The 19,239-nt window shown below is 43.3% G+C and overlaps 1 protein-coding gene across 1 annotated transcript in view; it reads left to right on the top strand.

Moving 5' to 3' along the window:
* The window catches only part of EPG5 (ectopic P-granules 5 autophagy tethering factor), a 2,517,217-nt gene that overhangs the window by 1,796,997 nt on the left and 700,981 nt on the right, over window positions 1–19,239 (top strand). Inside the window, exons 29-31 of the mRNA XM_069626898.1 lie at window positions 8,784–8,940; window positions 9,891–10,085; window positions 10,411–10,624. Of these exons, the coding sequence (XP_069482999.1) occupies window positions 8,784–8,940; window positions 9,891–10,085; window positions 10,411–10,624 (566 nt within the window). The remainder of the gene's footprint in view (window positions 1–8,783; window positions 8,941–9,890; window positions 10,086–10,410; window positions 10,625–19,239) is intronic.

Here is a 19,239-nt window from a genome sequence, read left to right as displayed (position 1 = left end):
GGTCAGCTCAATTGCTACCTTATGCAGTTGAAATTCAGATCAAAGAGGAAGTCACCATCCCAGAAAGGACCCGACATTTCTCCCTGGAAGTGAAAGCTAAAAGAGGACAATATTTGCAAAACCCTGATGCTTACATACATCTAAATGCTTCTCTCCAACAGCAAGGGTTAGGGGTAAACCCAACACCATTAGTCAACATAGAACATGACACCATTCTAATAGAGGTGGATAACAGCGACTTAAAGAGTATTACTCTAGCCACAGGCACCATTATTGGAATGGCGGTTGATGACCAACATTTTTCCATTGATTTAGGTAATGAACTGTTAGGGCCAATCCCCAAGGACTGCATTGACAGTGACAGTGAGGACAATACAACACCAGACAGGATTTTTACCCGGCATGGGGGGAACTTCCTGGTGTACACTTCCTGCCCCTATGGTAAGGAAGATGTGACTTGTGACTTCAGGAGGGATGAGGTGATTTTCCAGGTCCATGAGGGCTGCCTTTCCCACCTGAAGCCTCCGGTCCAAATCAGCACTCTGACCAGGGACTTCTCCACCCAGCTGGAGGAGGCCGCGGAGATAGCCAAACCAGAAGTCTTTCCAGGCTTCAGGCAGATGGTGGAAGAGAGAGTCAACCTAGCTGATGCCTGTGTGACTCTGGAACAAAAGCAAAAGTTGAAACAAGTTTTCTTGGATTTCCAAGATCTCTTTGCGGTAGACTCATATGACTGTGGTCACACTGACATCCACACAACAACAATCCCCACGGACCCTGCATGACTCCTGTGTTTGTGAAGCAATATCGCTTGCCTCTCGCATCAATGGAGTCCCTTACTGAAATAATTAAGAACCTTGAGTCCCGGGGAATAATCCGTCCAGTCCACAGCACCTTCAATAATCCGGTGCTGGGAATATTGAAGCCAAACGGCCAGTGGAGACTCTGCGCCGACCTCAGGGAGCTCAACAAACGGGTCCATACTTCCCGATGGCCTGTTCGCTACATTGACCAAGGGCTGCCCCAGATTCAGGGGTCACAGGTATTCACTGCAATAGACCTGACCAATGGATACTGGACTGTGCCTGTCAGCAGGGAGGACCAATACAAACTGGCTTTTACCTTTGGGGGCCAGCAGTACACATGGACCCGGACTCCCTTCGGATACCTTAACTCCGGTAATGAGTTCAATATTTTCCTACATAAGGCCATGCCCGACCTGGGTGCGAGGGGTAACCTGGCTTATGTAGATGATGTCCTCATCAAAAGTTCATCTGTGGAGGAACACATAGCGGAGATCTGTTATGTTCTGACGCAGTTGAGAGCTGCCAGAGCAAAACTTACCTTTCAGAAAGCACAGTGGTGTAGAACCCGTGTTAATTTCTTGGGGCATGAGATTACTCCTCAGGGTCTCTGTCCCCAGGAAAAGAAAGTGGAAGCACTTCAGAAACTGAAAGACCCCACAACTCTGCGGGAACTAAGGAGCCTCCTTGGACTGACTAATTACAGCAGAAAGTTCATTGAGGGCTACGCAGAGATCACCAGACCCCTGATTCATCTCCTGAAGGGGGGGGTCAAGTGGGAATGGGGTCCAGAACAAGCCGAGGCGGTAAAACAACTCAAAAGAAGCCTCTCAAAAGCGCCTTGCCTAGCTTACCCTGTCAGAAACAAGGAGTTCTTCCTGGAGACGGGGTTCTCTAATACGTGCTTGACGGCAGTATTATACCAAAAGCATGACAAGGTCAATAAAGTAATCTCCTATGCGAGCAAAACTTTATCCTCTGTGGAGGAAAAATTCAACGATTGTGAGAAGGCACTCCTGGCAACGGTGTGGGCATTGAAGAATTACCGCCCGTTTATCCAGGGGGAACACATCATAGTGGAGACTCCACACCAGCCTCTGCAATATCTCCAAAGTGACAGAATCCGGGCCGGAAATGTGAGTAATTCCCGAATTACTTCCTGGATTCTGTCAATGCAAGGCTTTCCTGTGGAGGTCAGATATGGCCAAAACAAGAAGAGTCTCCTCGCGCAAGGTCTGGCTGACTTGCATGATTGTGCCAGAGAAAACTGTCTCGAGGACGAAAGTCTAAAAATCAAGGACAATACGGAGGCATACCTTAATTCCCCACACAAAGTCTTTGAAGAAGACAAGTGTGAGGGAATGCCCACTGTGTATGTGGATGGATGCTCTTACCATGTTGACAACGACGGGGAGAAAGAACTGGTGGCCGGCGTAGGGAATGCATGGGTGAATGAGTCCCCAGAACAGTCCGCTGGATACAAAATTGGTCCCCGAAGTAGTCAGGTGGCAGAATTGATGGCTGTGCATCAGGCCATCCTCACTGCTGTCCAGCATCAACTCCACGAACTGGTCATAATCACAGATTCGGATTATGTACGGAACGGGTTCGTGGAGCACGTGGTTAATTGGAAAACCAGAGGCATGTTATGTGCTAACAACAAACCCTTGAAACATGGGAAGTTGATCCAAAACATTGATGATCTGGTCACCTTGGAGGTGAATGACCATCTATTGGAAGAAGATCAAGGGTCATTCCAAAGTAGAGGGACCAGACAAAACTGGAAATGACTTAGCTGATCAGCTGGCCAAAACCGGGGCCATCTAAGGGGATCTAATTGAGATTGAGTCCCTGTTGGGGGAAATCCAGGTCACTGCTATCACTAGGTCCCAGACAAATGCTCACAACGACCTTTCAATTGCACAATGGAGTAAGGAGACCCCTGATGCTGATTTGATTACCGCTCAGAAGGGGGATCCAATTATTGGTAAGTTTTACCAACACCTTGAGGACCCTGAGAACTTTCCCCTGACGGATACCGATTATATTGGGAAAGAGGACCTAAGAGTGTTGATGAAATGTCCAAAAATGTTCCGAATCCAAGACGGTTTGCTGGTAAGGAAATCCAAAGCTGGCCACGATCAGTGGGTGGTTCCTACCTCATTCCGAAGCCTGATGTTAAGTCACGCCCATGATGCGGCCACCGCCGGTCATAGGGGGTTTCACACAACACTGGAAATCTTAAGAGAGGTTGCATACTGGCCACACATGGGGCAGGACCTCGACCAATACTTGAAGGGGTGTCTTGTGTGTGCACAATTTCAGCCGACGTCCCTCACACACCGCGCGCCTCTCCAAAAGCGGGGGATGACACTGCCATGGTCAGATTTGCAAATCGACTTTGTAGGCCCTGTGATTCGCTCGTCTAGAGGAAACAAGTACATGTTGACCGTTACATGCTTGTTTACCAAGTGGGTGGAATGTCTCCCAGCCCCAAATTGCAAGGCAGAAACTGCAGCTGCCCTGATGATTAACCACATCTTTTCCCGTTTCGGCCTACCTCAAAGGATTGGGTCAGACAGAGGTAGCCACTTCACCAGTGAAGTGATGACAAAGATGTGGGAGATACTGGGGGTCAAAAGGAAGTTGCATATTGCTTACCAGCCAGCTTCTTCTGGAGCAGTGGAGAGATACAACCGAACCATTGTGAGCATATTAAAGAAGTTTGTGGCAGATTCTGGGCCAAGTTGAGCTATCCGATTACCTCTGGTCCTAATGGCCATCAGATCTACCCCTTCATCTGCAACCAAAATGTCACCATTCGAGTTGATGACTGGGCGCAAGATAGTGCTTCCTCAGCATTTGCTCTACAGGACCCAAGAGCAGACACTGATAAATGCCTCCACAACTCATGAGTATGTGGAGAATTTAAGGAAACACCTTCAACATGCTTTTGCTTATGCTCAGCGGAATCTAGAAAGATCAGCTGATAGCATGAAGACCCACTATGACCTGAAGACTTCCAGGAAGGAATATCAGGTGGGGGACCGGGTCTATCGATACAATTTCCAAAGGAACCAGGCCAAACAGCGAACATTTTTGCCTACATGGAAGGGACCCTTTGAGATTATAGACAAGATCTCCCCTGTGGCCTACAAGATCCGCATCCCCAAAGGCGGTTTGGCAGAGGGGGAAGACAAGTGGGTCCACATTAACCAGTTGAAGTGTTGCCATCCCAGGCACACTCTGCAACAACTGGAGGAATCCTCTGGAATCCTAGAGGGTGCTGTCTCAGATTAATTCAGTTCTAACTTAAAAGATCCTACCTATCGCCTATCAAATTCTGAGTTTCTCAATGTGGGTGTTTTCGTTTTTGAATGCAAAAAGAAATGTGCATGTTCATATGTTTTGACTATAAATTTATATGCCACCCCACTATATCAATGATGGGGGAAAAATGTCTATGAATAGGTATTGCCGCTCTTCCTTTGTCGTCCTAGGAGAAAGAAAACCTGGAGACAGGCCAAGGAGGATGATCCGGAGACCGTGAGCAGAGACGCAAGGGGCCCAGTGTACCGCCCAATATTCCCATCGGGACCGGCGAGGAGAACCGATCGATCCGACCGGATGGAGGAAAAGATGCTGAACTGTGCCATCTATTGGAAGAAGATGAGGAAACATTCCAGGTCTTGCGAGTCCCATCAGTGAAACAGAATGGCCATCGCAAGAGGGGGGCTTGTGGGATGTTTTTACCCATGCATCCGAGCCCTACCTCAAAAACTGTGCAGTACTGGCATTGAAAACATCATGATGGCCAGAGCTTCCCAGGGAAATGCATGAAGAATAGGCTGCCACCCATTTTTGCCGATGTTATGGGCACAGAAGGGCACTGCCTAAAACCACCATTGGACTACCCACACAGTAGCCTGAAACCATTGGGAATGGCAATGCTGAGTGCCAAAAGCAACCTAGAATTGTGGGGAATTCATTTTCTTAAATCCCAAAAATGGGTGCATTACCAGTACTCACCACTATCAGAAAGCCGGCGTTTTAAAACCACCAGACTTTTTTGTGTAAAACTGAATAAATGAACCCAAAGCAGGCCAAAGAAAGACTTACTGAGAGGTGGATACAATGTAAAGTTATATTCTGAAGTGACTTGAAGGTTTATAACAAGACTGGCTGAGCTGTGGATTTCAGCAGTTTAAGTAAATTTGGACTGAAAGACACTAAAAATCTAAATGTTTAAAAGAAATGAGTGACCTACTTTGAGTGTCACATAGGTTGCAATTGTTTAAATGTCATAGTTTTAAACTTAGAATCAGCATTCTAGCTGCATATGTAAAAATGGTTAGTTTTATTTGAATGCAGAAAACTGGGTAACTAAAAGTGACATTAGCTGGGGCCTGGCTTAAGGAACTGAATTCTGCCCACCAACTACCCCCGACAGGAGTTGAGACTTGCACAACAGCTGTGTTCCCAGGCCTAGCTGCCTTTTGCTGTTCCCACCAAAAGGGATATGACACTTCTCTGATTGAATTACCTGGGCTCTGCAGGAAATTGAACAAAGCCCTGTCCTGACTCAGGCAAATGTTTTATTGGTGGGAGTCGTAAATGTGGCTTCCTCCTGGAAGGAAAGGGGAGGAGCACTGCCTGTGAGAGCAAGCTGGCTTGGCAGAACTGGAAAAACCAGAAATTCAACCTTGTGCTGGGGGGAAACCACACCCCTTTGGGGCCAGAACATAACTCTAAAAAGATGGATCATTCATAGAGCGGACTTGTGAAAATGTTATAAGTGGTACCATAATTCTTGTGATTTTTCTGCCCACATTTTAAGAGGTTTTTAGAACCGGTGGTATGATCTGGGGGCAAGCTAGCAGTTAAGAGGGTATTACTTAAAATGTATGCATGTTAAAAATCTGACACTTCATCAATTAATGTCCATACTCCTTGCGCACATGTGTGTAAATTTGGGTTAATGTCCGAAATTGTAAAATCAGTTAAAAAGTGCAAATGTTGCCATTTCTGAATGCAAGCCCCCAGGAAGAGCAGATTTGGACAGGGTATACCTCCTGTGATATGTGATGGGTGCATGTAATTTTAAACAAATGTGTACCTGTGCAAATATGTCTTTTTGATCAAATATAGATTGTGTGCAATTTGACAGGGGAGTGTCCTCTCTGCAAGCCATTAAATGACATCATTCTGACACACAATCCTGCTCTCCAGTGAGAACGCAAAGAATTCTCCAACCTATCAGAACTCTGAAGGGGTTGGGCCTAGAAAGCTTAGCCTCTCCACCCACTTCAAAACACATAAAAGCAGACAGTCAGAACAGATAGGGACATTCAATTCCATTTGCTGCAACGCGCTCTGCCGGACCACACAACATCCAGAAGATACTAGATTCCACACTTAGACTTTAAAACTCCAAAGAACTTGATTCAGAACTCAAAGCAAGGGCCTAAACCCACAAACTGAGAACTCTTCTCAGTGGGCCTCAGCATCCAGCAAAGCTAACAGCGATAGCAGCATCCAGGAGCCGTGCAGATCAGCGCTGGGTCCAGAGAAAGCTGTGCAGAAAGATCCAGAAGCAGTGCTGTACCCAGAGAAAGCAGAGCAGTATCCAGAACCAGAGGCAGAGCAGAGCTGACCCAGACCGCTGTTCGCAGAACCAGAGAGCTGACCCAGACCGCTGTGCGCAGAAAACGTCCGTGGCGAGTGAAGAAAACCTGACCAGATCCGTGGCGAGGCCCATTCTATTTCTAAATATATTGTGAGTACCTAGCAGAACTGTGCAGAACCAATCTGTTAGTCAAAATAATATAATTCAATCTATTTTAATCTAACCAGAACTGTCTCCTAGAAGTTGTACCTTGTCATTTTGCAAAACTGTCACTTGTCACTTTGAATTTTAACATTCCAAATCCGAAAAACTACCTTTATTTAATCGCTCATATCTCCGTGACCGTTTGTCTTAGAGACTTGCAGTAACGTTCCTCTGAAAGTTGGGAATCCTGGCTTTTCAACGAACCTAGAACCGCATTCCTACTCCCTATACTGTTGCCGCAATCGCGAAAAACGCACTCGCGAATTTACCGCGATTTGCAAATTTCTCCACTTGTGAAAACAGCAGCTTCCTTACTTTCATTTGCCAAAAATTTGTTTAACCTGCCAATCATTCCTAGAACATTGCTAAAGTAAGCCTGAACTAATTTAAACCAACTAATCCTCAACCTGAACCTCCAGAGGGAATTAAAATCAGTTTAGCACATTTTCACTTCATTGCCAGCACATATAAAAGCATTTTGGGCCTGTGTTTTAAACTTCTGTAGTCTAAGCTGCTGGGGTGAACTCAATTACATTTGATTGCATTTCTGAGAACTGTGTGCTTTCCTTCCATTTCCTTGCATTGCATCAAGGGGGGGAGTGCATTGCCAGAGAAAAGTGATTACATTGTTTTGTTGAAATCATATTGAGTATTTTCTGTATTGCATTTCATTCAACATTGCATCCATCTGAACTTATATAAAGCATTCTCTACCACCTTATTCTTCTGTTCCTATTCACAAGTGTGCTAGTGCCAGACTATCCATTATTGATTACTGCTCAGATTAAGTGTGATATTCAATTATTAATTATTATAAAGTGTGATATATATATCTATTGTTTAACTTATCAAATAAACCTTTTAAACTTGCAAAACAGAACTACTTCTTGGCTCAGTGGGGTCAGGGGGATTCCAAGAGAGGGGTGTTATATAGGGGTAGTCATCCAGAACGCATGAACTGGACATAAAGATATATCAATAAGGGTTTCCATTCAGTATCCCAGACTAGGCATTGACTTAGCTGTAGTGTTGAATTGAATCCTCTTACACTGCTGCTCAGATTATTTTTGTTCGGAAATAAATAAGAGACGCACATGGAGATGTCCAACAAACCTTTCCAGTCCTCAAATTGAACAATCAAGGCAGATTGTCAGTAAAGGTGTATCTGCTTTTTTGTGTGCTGCAGAAATGTCATCTTTTGAGAATGATAATATAATTTCTCAGGGTGTGAATCTTTTTTGCAATTTTCTTTTACAATCTTAGAAATGCAATGAAGAGGTTCCTGTGAGGAAACAAACAGAAAAGCAGAAAAAGGTGTTTAATTCCCTAGCCCCCAAAAAAGGGTCATTTTCAGAGCCACCACTAAAGATCAAATACCTTGCATTGTGTTTAATTACCCTCACCAACACCTTCAATTGGACGATCTGTCCGCGGATACCGCGGTAGTCCACGGACGGCACGTGCCATATCCGGGTCTTTTGAGGTTTCCTTGCATGGAAAGGGGTCTGCGGAGGCCGTGGACAGTCGAGGTGTCTGTGGACATCGGAGGATCAGCCAATCAGGTTTCCTGGGTGTGGTGTACAGGAAGAGAGGGAAGCAGGAGTTTTGTCAGTAGGAGTTGTGAGAGGATTGAAAATGGCCATGGCAGTGTCTTCCAGCAGGCAGAGTGTTTGGATTTTGGGGGCCTCTTGGGTCCACTGGTTAAAGGTGTATGCTGAGCATTGTGGAATAGCCAAAACTCTTGTATTCCCTGAATTGTAAGAAGTGTTCTGGTACGGAGTCGTGGCACGATGTGGGTGGGCTTGCTCCCATTTTGTGCAAATATGGTTCAATTGAAGCATCCAGACATTGTCATTCATTGTGGTGGGTACAGTTTGGGGAACAGGACTAGTACATTTAGTACCGAGGGTAAGTAACTTCATTTGTTGAAATGTATTTAGAGAGGTTATTGAAGATGGAGTGACGCGCCATTGTAGTTGTAAACATGTAGGGGTGCATTCGCTTTGCATAGGAGTTAAGTAACACATTTTTGGTGTTTCTCTGTCCTCTCATTTCAGTATCGTTTTTGCTCCTGAAATACTGTAAATGGGTTTTGAAAGTTAATTTGATAGCAACTATATTTTCAAAGAGGCTTATCTGCATTTTTACAGAGCTTTGGTAAATGCCTTCAAGTTGCAGCCTGCATCTGGGACACGAAAAGTTGGTATCATGTCTTTCTTTACAATAGTTGAATTTGTAACTGAGGAAACGCAACGTCATCCACCTACACGACAATTCTTCACCTCGTGCATTGAGATTCTTGGCCAAGTAAGTGTATCTCCTCATTTCTAAATTCTCCATTCCTTTCCATTATTTTGCTTTTTGTTTCTATTGGATGTGTTCAATATGTATTAATTTAATAAAGAATGTGTGTTGCACTTTTTGAGACCGACATGACAGGCTAGTAAATGAGACAATTCATTGATGTTTTGATCTTTTAGAAACAATTAGCCAAAATATTCAGAAAGGTAATAATAAGGTCCACATAATTTCCGAACTGCAGCAAACACTTTCAGTGGCATAAAAATAATGAAGCGACAACCAAGTTATTATTTGAGTCCTGAATCTTTGATAGTCCTACCTGCTAGAGTTTAATCAATGGCAGAAAGAGAAGGAAACAAATTCCAACTTTTATTTGAAGAATAGTTTTTTTTTAATAGTGTACATATAGTGGCCACAGAATCCATACCTCCAATTCCTCTTCCAGGCAAGCAGAGGTTGGGAACATCCTGCTAAGCAGTGATGGCTGATACGTGGCTCCTGTTAGGTTTGCAAAGTGATATATTTTGTTGATAAAGCTACTATTTTTCCAAGACTTCTGAACTTATTTTCACCTGTCAGGTAGCCTTGCCGTGTTTGGAACCTGCTTGGAATTCCTTGTTTCCACTAGTACAGCTTTGAACCTGTGGGTACCAGTGGTCTTACACTGGTGATCTTTGAGACTTAATCCCCTTGCAAGACCTGTGCATAGAGGCCTGTTGTTTTCTCTTTTCAGATCCTGAATCTTTCATAGGGACACAAGTTGTTGTTGGGAGTGGATCTATCTGCCAGTACAGTCTTTTTACCAATTTTTATTCTAGATCCTTTCTGAAATGCAGATAGAATCTTTGTTATTTTGTTAGCACAAGGGACTTTTACATTCTGTTTTTTTAACTATACATTTTTGAAAGCAGTAAAGTTATACATACATATATAACCATTGTTTTTTTTCTTTTAAGGTCTTTATAAGTGGAACCAAATCAGAATGCAAACCTTTGCTTGAAACCATTCTGAGGAACAGAAGACTGTGCAACCTTTTGTCCCCTTTTTTTACTCCAATTGCATCACCTCATGAGTTTGTAAATTTATATGAAACAGTAGCAAAGAACTTGGCTGAGGATAACAGTGATGTCATTTTCATGTTACTTACCAAGGTAATACTTTTAAAAAAAGAATATGTATTGTCATTGTAATACTCTAAAATGTGTTTGAACAGAATGCTATTTTCATACCCATGAAACAACCTGCTCCCCTTTATGCCAACCCTCCGCAGCCTGTCCTATTCTCATACAAACTAGCAAATTTGTAGCCACTTACTTTTTTCACAGATTAGGTAATGACCTATAGCAAAATAAAGTTTTGGGATGCACACAGTGTGAGGGCAATGTATGCATATTAACTAGTGGTATCTCTGACAAATCCAAATTGTACATATGAATAATTAAATCATACCTTCTGTTTGCATTCTTCTTTTTAAAGTTTGATCTCTCACATTGGTTGACCTCTTCAAGACCGTCAATGTCTGAACGTACAAGACTTCTTGAATCCATTCATGTGGCTCTCACTGCATGTGGCCTTGAACCAGAAGAAGAGATTTCAATGCCATGCCATATCTTCTGTAAGCACTGGACAACAGTACTTCTCTACCAGTTCCCCGATCATTACAGTGATTTCCTCAGATTACTTATGCAAAGTAAGTGTTTGCATTTAATGTCAGGATTTATTTTATGCAATGATAATCAAGGAATAGCTAACATGTGATACTACCTGTTTGTTTCCTGATTCCTGCCTCCAATTTTGTATTATCCGAAAATGTTAATTATTATCCTAAATAAATGTGTTGCGGCATGCCTCAAATGTTTAGGGCCAAGAGTCCTGAAATTGTTTCCCAACTCTAAGTTCCAATCTATAAGTTTTATCCTTAAACAGAGTAACCGTACCATTAGGAGTTTGATGGAATCAACAGCGTGCACATCGCCGATACCATATTGTTATGTTTGCTGAGGAATTTTTGGATGAGTTTGAATGTTTAAGCTCTGAGGTCACCCAAGGTAATCATAAGTTCATAAGCCCTTTTCAGTCCAGTCTAGTTCTATTCCTTTTACCTGTGTTCTAAAAAGCACTCGTGGGTACTTCTGAGCCCAGAAAAAAGCTATAAAAGATATTTTGTATCATTGTCCCGTGCTCTATTGGGGTCTTAATTTGCGCAGAGTTTCAAATGCATAACAGGACAGGAAAGTGTAGGCATTTTTACGGTTGTTTCTCTGGCTATCCACGACAACTCCAATTTAGCCAATTCATTCAAATCTTGAAATTATTTCTGGCTAAAGCCTTTATAGAGATTGAGGATATTCCAATGAGGTTATGCCTACATAGAGAGTGAGGATTGAAGGTAAATTGATATTGAGATATTTAATATAGGAGCACTCCTGTGAAAAGGACCATTTCTGTTGAGCATGTGCAGCGTTTAAACACAAAGGTTTTTGATAATTTTAAACCCTAACACGAACAATGAGAATTCCGTTTTACCATAGAAGGGTTTTACGGATGTTCCTCATGAATAAGATCATGTCATCTGCAAATAATACTATTTTATGTTTCAAGGTCCCAATATTAGTCTTTTATTTGAATTTTAGCCTAGAATCTCTGAGCTAATGATTCTGTAGCCAGTATAAAGATTAGCGTGGAGAGTTGTCACCACTGCTTAGGTCAGACTGCAAATATATAACCTCAGGGGCATGATTATTTGCCAATATCCAATTTGTGATTTAAGAATCAAAGAATCAAATCCAACCTTATCCAACACCAACTGAATGAGCCACAACCCACCTGATAAAAAGCTTTTTCAGTCACTAACACCAGTTATCCCTGTGTGTATTCTTAAAGGTGGTATTGCCCCTTCAAAAATCCTGCCTTTTCTCTATGACTTAAGCTTTAAAGAACAACCTCTTGCCAGAACTCTTGTGAATATTTTGACACTATGATTTAATAAAGGATCTTGGGCCAGTGAGAAACATTTTCTAGAATGTTTGCCCAATTTATGCAGTATCCTAACCGAACGTTGTGGAGCAAGCCCATGTGATTCATGAATAAATGTTAAATTGACTTTGCTAGTGGTGCTGAGACTGATTTACAGAATATTTTATGAAATGAAGACGTGAGCCCATCAGGTGCAGCAGTGTTATCCTGTGCAAAGGAAACAATTATAGCCTTAGTGTTTCCGTCTCATCTTCCCCCACCCCTGCAAATACAATATATCTTAGATAGTTTTCCAGTTCTGAGGCTCCAAACTCGTTGCTATATCTTTATAGAATTCTGACATGATTTCTTCTTTATTAGTCTCAGGGAAGCGTTCTGTGCCTGGTGATTGTTTTACTTTACTAATATAATCTCCTGTCATGCGTGCCTTGAGTTTTATTACTGTCTAAAACCCAGGACTGATTGACTTGACTTATCTTGCAAGAAAGCCCCTAATTCTCCTCTTATTTTGGGGTAGCAGTTGGCAATAGGTTTTTTGTGCCACCCCTGTTTTTTTGTAGCAAGTCCATAGCTCATCTACCTCCTTTTTGAAAGCCTGTTATGCATTCTCTTCTATTCACAGATTTTCAAACCTCAGAAACACACAACCACCCACCCACCCACAAAGATTTCCTTATTTTCAAAAACTCTTGATTTTTCATTAGATGTTTCCCCTTCTCAAAGCACCTCTCAGCATGCCCATTGTATAATTGCCCACAGTGTGGTTGACAGTTGGGGCATTTCCAGTTGAATAACTGCATCATGATCTGTTATGATTTTCTGATATATTGTTTATTTTTTTAGTAGAATCAAAAAGAGCATGACTTTTAAAAAGATAATCTAGCCTGGCATAGGTTTCTGTGGACTATTACTACCTTGTAATACCCTATATATGTCCTGTAGAGTTTAGTTGGCTTTCCTTTCTGACAGACTAGGCAGACAGGTCCTTCTAGTTTATGGCTGAGCAGTCTAATTCTGAGTTGTATGCCATGTTTAAATACCTGCCTATAATAATTTCCCCTTCAGCAAAGTTATCTTTATCTGTTTTACCTTTACATAGAAAACCACCTGTTCCTCATTTGTGCCAGACATATCTGCAGTAGTGGTAACCACATAGCCAAACAAGCCTTTTGGACTAAAAGCATGCCCCCACTGATAGGTGTATTACCTGAATCCCAAAAGGGAAATCGGTCTTAAATTAAATCTCCAGCTCTCTCATTTTGTGACCACTTAAAGAGAAGTATCTATTGTCTTGGGAATCATTTGGAGCACAGTTGCCAATCATCTTTTTGCACCACATGAGTTTCTTGTAAGATTTTCAAGTCCCTCGGGCTGGATGTAATAGCCACCATCTTCACCTGAGAATTTTAATCCTGAACGGAAGATTGCCAATCTCCTTACTCAATTGCAATCCAAGCCTTATGTTTTCTATTGCTACATCCTACACAACCACTCATAAGATCATTTATACTTTCCCGCCCTTTCCTGACAGAGGAGCCAAGCTTTTAACGCAGATTGTTCCTTCCAACACCTTCCCCATCTTCATATCCAGGAAGAGGACAAATAAAACTCTAGATGGATTTTTATTGCTCTTTGTCCCGGCCTAGCCCAAGAGTATGGTCGAGCCACTTTTCTATGTCTCTGCTGAGTATTGTTTGAGAATGGTGGGAGGAGGTTGAGGCCAAATCCGCCGCGGCTTTGGCAAAGATGTCCAGCATTTTAAGCCTGAAGCCCTCCCCTTCCTCTGGAGTAGAGGTTTGGGTGGAGAAAAGTACCCAAGGGGCCAGATCTTCAGGGGAGTCCATTGAGTGGTGACCCTTCTTCTTCAGTGAACAAGAAGAATGGTGCTTCAAAGAACAACTAGGCAAATAAGAAATGTTGTAGTGCCTATTTTCTTTTTTATCCTTGCGGCCCGGGGTCGTTCTTCGGTGCGATGACCCACACCGGGGGACATCAAACAGGTCAGTTTGTCACATTTCTCCTTGTATTTGAAAGTGAACCGCTTTTCCTCCCCTTCACGAAATGCCTTAGGTGCATCAACTGACATGACCTGCAATCCTGCGTGTTGTAGCCTTCACTGTGGCAATGAAGACAGACCCAAATGGGATCCGAGATGGACATCTGATGTCTGCAGTCTGTGCAGGGTTGAAGCTCTGAAGACTGTTGGATTTGGCACATCGTGGAAATAACAAGAAATTATAAAACTTCAAAAGAAGCTGTGTATCTAAAGTTAGCAGATTGTGCAGAGAAAATGAACTGAGGACACATGGCGTGTCGCCTTTACATACACTGGCCCCAATATCATGTCCGTGTAGAGGCTTTGAGCAGAGCCGAACTGCGCTCCATGGTGGCGGAAAGGTTTCCCGAAGACCAGCTGCGCTGCTAGATAGATATCAAAGATGAGTCTGTGGGGTCAACATCCATCAGAAGGGACATTACGTTGAGGTAAGTGTTGCTAGTTGGTAGTCTTGGCTGGCTGTTGCATCTGCTGCTCAAGATTGCTTAAGACTTAGTTTTCCTAGGTTCCTCATTTGAGCGGGGTAATTCCGTCTTTCCTGGCAACTTGAAAATCGGGCCAGAGGGGAATCCACATTTATATCTGATTACTGTCCTGCATGCTTTGTCACCTTTAACATATCTATCCTTTTTTGCATGGCCATGGTAGCCAGTCCTCAAACAGGCCCTCGAATCTTATGGCTTTTCATTGCCAGGATGTTACGCATAATTAAATCTTTCTTGTCGTAAAAGAGAAATTGCTTAATGAGATCTGACATAAAACCTTTTTTCCAGTTGCTAGTGGGTGATTTTTCTGATTGCATTCCAGATGAACTTCACTTGTTTTGGATATTCCCAGTAGTTCCTGAAACATGGACTGGACGTATTAAGTCAGATTGTCATCAGCGATAGATGCCAGTACACCTCTGATAAGCAAATAGTTATGCTGTTCCATTTCAAGCATGTTTACAATCAACTGTTCATCTAATCTTTCATTTGTGTCATCAATTCTCTTGGTAATGGCCCAAAATGTTGCCCTCATAATTGAGATGGCCGAAAATGCCGATTTTTCTTTTTAGACCCCTCAACCCCCCTTACACCACATATATATGGGGGGGGGTATATGATATAATTGTAATATGGATGAGCTATGCAATTAACATTGAAATTTCATTTTGTAAGAATATCGAATAATCAAATTCTCCAACAAGATCCCAAACAAAAGAAGGAGGAGAAAGAGAGAAGAAAAGGAGAGGAAAAGAAAAAAAAACAAATATCACACGACTTGGAATAATAACATTATTTCTTGTATCCTGCTAATTCTTTTGATTAACATAAGTTTGATTACTGCAAAGCCAGGTGTTTCAGTAACAGTGGCCGGAAGAACATGATGTTCCCTATCACAAACATACTCCAGAAAAGGGCCCCATGTCCGAGAGACTTTCATCATTCTGCCTACAAGGAGCGCAGACGTGGTCTCCATCCCTATGATTTCCCACACCTTCACCTACCAGTAAGAAGTGCACGGGCCTTTGGCTATCATCCAGAACTGTGCACAGGTAATACATGCGGCCATCAGTAATTGAGGTATCAAGTCTACTTTGGGGCCTGTCATTGGAAGTGTGCCGTCTTCAGGGACATTCGCAAATAGGAAGGTCAGCGGGCACATGTGGAGCAAACTGCCTGTGATCGCCTTCATTTTGGATTGGATCTCCTCTCTACCAATAGGTCTGTATGATTGGGCAAGGCCACCACATGTGGCTAAGTCTCCTAGCTGTCAGCAGCCATGCCAGCAGCAGTCAGGGTCAATGTTCCCTCTAATTATTTTTCTCTATGCACAGAACTGGCTGTTGTGCACACAATATTTTCCATGTGCACATCTTACTAGTGAAGTAAGTCGCAATAGAGAGTTTGGAAAGGAATTTCCACTTCCCAGCCACTGCAATTCTTTACAAATTTTACAACACTTTTTCCAAACATGTAGGCTAAAATTAAATGTCATATGTGATTATACAGAAAACTCATCAACCAGTCCAAGACTTCAAAATGTATGTTTTATGCCACTGGAAAATCACTCATGTGTATTACAAAACACAAATATCTCTTGTCATAACTGATGTGGCTGTCAAGAAATTCTGACAATACATTTGCTGATGGATAAATGGCAATTAAAGCAATGTGTCAAAAAACATGCTGATAGGAGTTCAAGTGCCACTTTAATGAAGTAATTGAAGGTCCAGCAGAACATGCTTCTAATAATTTGTGTAAGAATGATAATTGCACTGGAATAATTGCACCTCAGAATATGATAAAACATTCCTGTGCTTCTTCTTACTATCCACATTACGTTCTCCTGTGGGTAGTGACAACACCAGCCTTACAGCTACAAGACATATGCACCATCAATTTTTACTCCCTAAAAAAGGAAAATGTGCCTAACAAAAATGAGAAACAATGAACATATCTTTGCTCTAACCCACAAAACTCCACTGATATTTTTTCGAATTAGTGACTAGTAGAGCTGTAGCATAGGAAGGAACTCTAATAATATTAATACCCAATCTCAAGAGACATTTTAAGGGGAAAGAACATCTTTTAATAAGCAGAAAGTATCCCTATTGTCAAAGCTAATTACTATTTTACTCCTTGAAAAATCTGATTAGAGCACTGCTTGTAGCCCTGGCATAGGAAGCAAAATCACAGGCCACATAATAAAGTGTATAGTTTTGCCAACCCTTCCGCACCACAGCCTAGATGAAATTAAACAAGAGCCTTACTGAGGTTTAATATGGCGCCCTGTTGAAGAAAATCACATATATATGCCTTTTAATAAAATCAATTCATCAGAGATACAACTGATTTAGTGCCTTCTTCTGTAACTATGGATCCCACTTCTGTAATTCTTTGTGATCAGTTACATTAGATGCAGGTTGATGCTAGAGACTATACACACAAAATACATGCTTATATTGAAAAACCCTCAGCAGCTGAGCATAGAAAGAAAAGGAAGGTGCTGTTATCTAGACGGGTTCCTATCCTTTAGCAAACAAGCAACACATTTCCTTCGGTGTACTGCAGAAACGAGTGACTTGTTTTTTTTTTTTTTTTTTTATATGTTTATTTTAAACCAAGGCAGGGTGACAACGGTATAGCATAAATTAAGACATGAAGATCATCAAGTAATAATCCCTTTCAAACCCCCAACCGCCTCCCCCCGTGCCCCTTAGTCTGGGGTCGCTTCCCGTTAGTTTGTGTTTTCTGTGTCCGATTCGGCTATGCTTCCCTCTCAGGGAGCGACCCGGTCCCTCAAGGCCCACCGGCTATTGGGAGGCTTATATGTCAAAGCTGGACATTTCTGGTCATATTCCAACAGTGGGCCCAAATGTTCTGAAAACGATGGAGGAGTCTGGCCCTTGCCGCTGTAACCTTCTCGGCGATAAGAATGTCAAATATTTTCCCCCACCATTGGGACAAGAAGGGGCCGTCCGGGGCTTTCCAAGAGCGGGCTATCACTATTTTCCCTGCTAGAAGGCATTGGGTCAGCAGTTTGGCTTTATTTCCAGAGTGCGTATAGATGCCGGGTACCAAGGCCACCAGGAGGACGGGCTCAGGCTCCAGAGGGAGTGCCGCCTGGGTGATCTGCTCAATGGTGGCTAAACATAGTTTCCAGAACTGTTGGATCTTTGGGCATGCCCACCACATGTTCAAAAAGGAACTGGTTGGCCGCACCCTTTCCAGCAGGCATGGTCTAGAGATTGGTTCATTTGATGAAGCCTGAGGGGGGAATAGTACCAACGTAGCAGAATTTTGTATGCGCATTCGCTGTTGGTGACACAGGAGGATGATGTGTGCGTTCGGGTCCAGATATCCACCCAGGCCTGGTCCTCAACCGGATGCCCCAGATCTGCCTCCCACTGGGCCATAAACCGGGTTTTTGAAGCGAGAAAGATCCTTGAGTTAGGGGGTGGAGGCACCAATGACGTAGCCGAATGTACGCGAATCTGTCTTTTTCTTGGAGTCGAAAAAGCTCCTTCCATTGTTCAAAGGTGCAAGGCAGTTCTCCCACATAAAGCTGATCCAAGGTTTCAAGGCTTCCCGCTATCCAGTTCTTGAAGTTCCTGGGGTTCACCCCGGGTGAGATGATCGGATTGTGAAGAATTGGAGATAGGGGACTCAGTCCCCACGGGATTCCCTTATATTTCATTGCCCAGTCCCAGGAGTTCAGAGTATGCTTAGTCGCTAGTAAGAGTGCTTCCCATCTTTCTCTAAGAGAGGGTGGAATGTGTGGCAGAAACCGCAAGGGAAGAGGAAGCCATGATTGTTCTAGTTTCACGCATCTAGAGCGGTGGTTATTTGCCACGCGCGAATATGCGCTAGTTGTGCTGCCACCCTGTAGGATTGCAGGTCGGGGACCCCCAGTCCGCCCAATCTTGCGTTGCCTAGCATTGTTTTTTGGGGGATCCTGGCTTTCTTTCCCCTCCAGATAAATCGGAGCATTTTCCTCTGCAGGTCGTGGAGGGCGGGTGTTGGGATTGCAACGGGGAGGGAGGAGCAGGCATATAGGAATCTCGGGAGTAGGTTCATTTTACAGGCCGTTATGCGTCCCATCAGTGAAATTTCTTGGGTCGCCCAGCGTTTCAAATCACCTTCTAATTCTTTAAAGAGCTGGGGAAAGTTGCGTGATATCTCCTTCGGGTTCGCGGGTATTTGGACCCCCAAGTAAGGAATAGCCCTCACTTTCCATGCAATGGGACACATCGGGGCAAGTGCCTCACGTTCATCGGGGGAGAGGCCTACCCCTAAGCCTACAGATTTGCTTAAATTGGAGAAGCCTGTGACCTCCCCATAGCTAGTTATTTCAGTCAGGGCATGCTATAGTGAGGAGCAGGCCTCTGAGATCGTGAGCAACACGGCACCTGCATATAGGGTGATTTTGTGCTGAGATGGGCCGACTTGGGGGCCCTTAATGTGGTTATTCAGTCTGATCTTCTGGGCAAAAGGTTCCATGTTAAGTGTGAATAGCAGTGGGGATAGTGGGCAGCCCTGTCTGGTTCCATAGGTCAGGGGGATTGGAGCGGATAGTGAGGCATTAAGCCTAAGGAAGGTTTTCGGTGATTTATAGTTGGCCAGGACCATCGCCTGGAACGATGGGCCAAACCCAAAGTCCTCCACAGTAAGGCTCATAAAGGACCAGGGAGGTGAGGACTACCAGGTCCAGGGCTCTGCGGATGTTTTCTCCTGCCGATCTGTTCATAATAAAGCCTGCCTGATCAGGGTGAATTATGTCGGGTAGTA

The sequence above is a fragment of the Ambystoma mexicanum genome, chromosome 6p, assembly GCF_040938575.1.
Source record: "Ambystoma mexicanum isolate Mex_15411 chromosome 6p, UKY_AmexF1_1, whole genome shotgun sequence".
In the NCBI taxonomy this organism is placed as follows: domain Eukaryota; kingdom Metazoa; phylum Chordata; class Amphibia; order Caudata; family Ambystomatidae; genus Ambystoma; species Ambystoma mexicanum.
The sequence above is the reverse complement of the archived record's forward strand: the minus strand, read 5'-3'. Positions and strand labels throughout refer to the sequence as shown.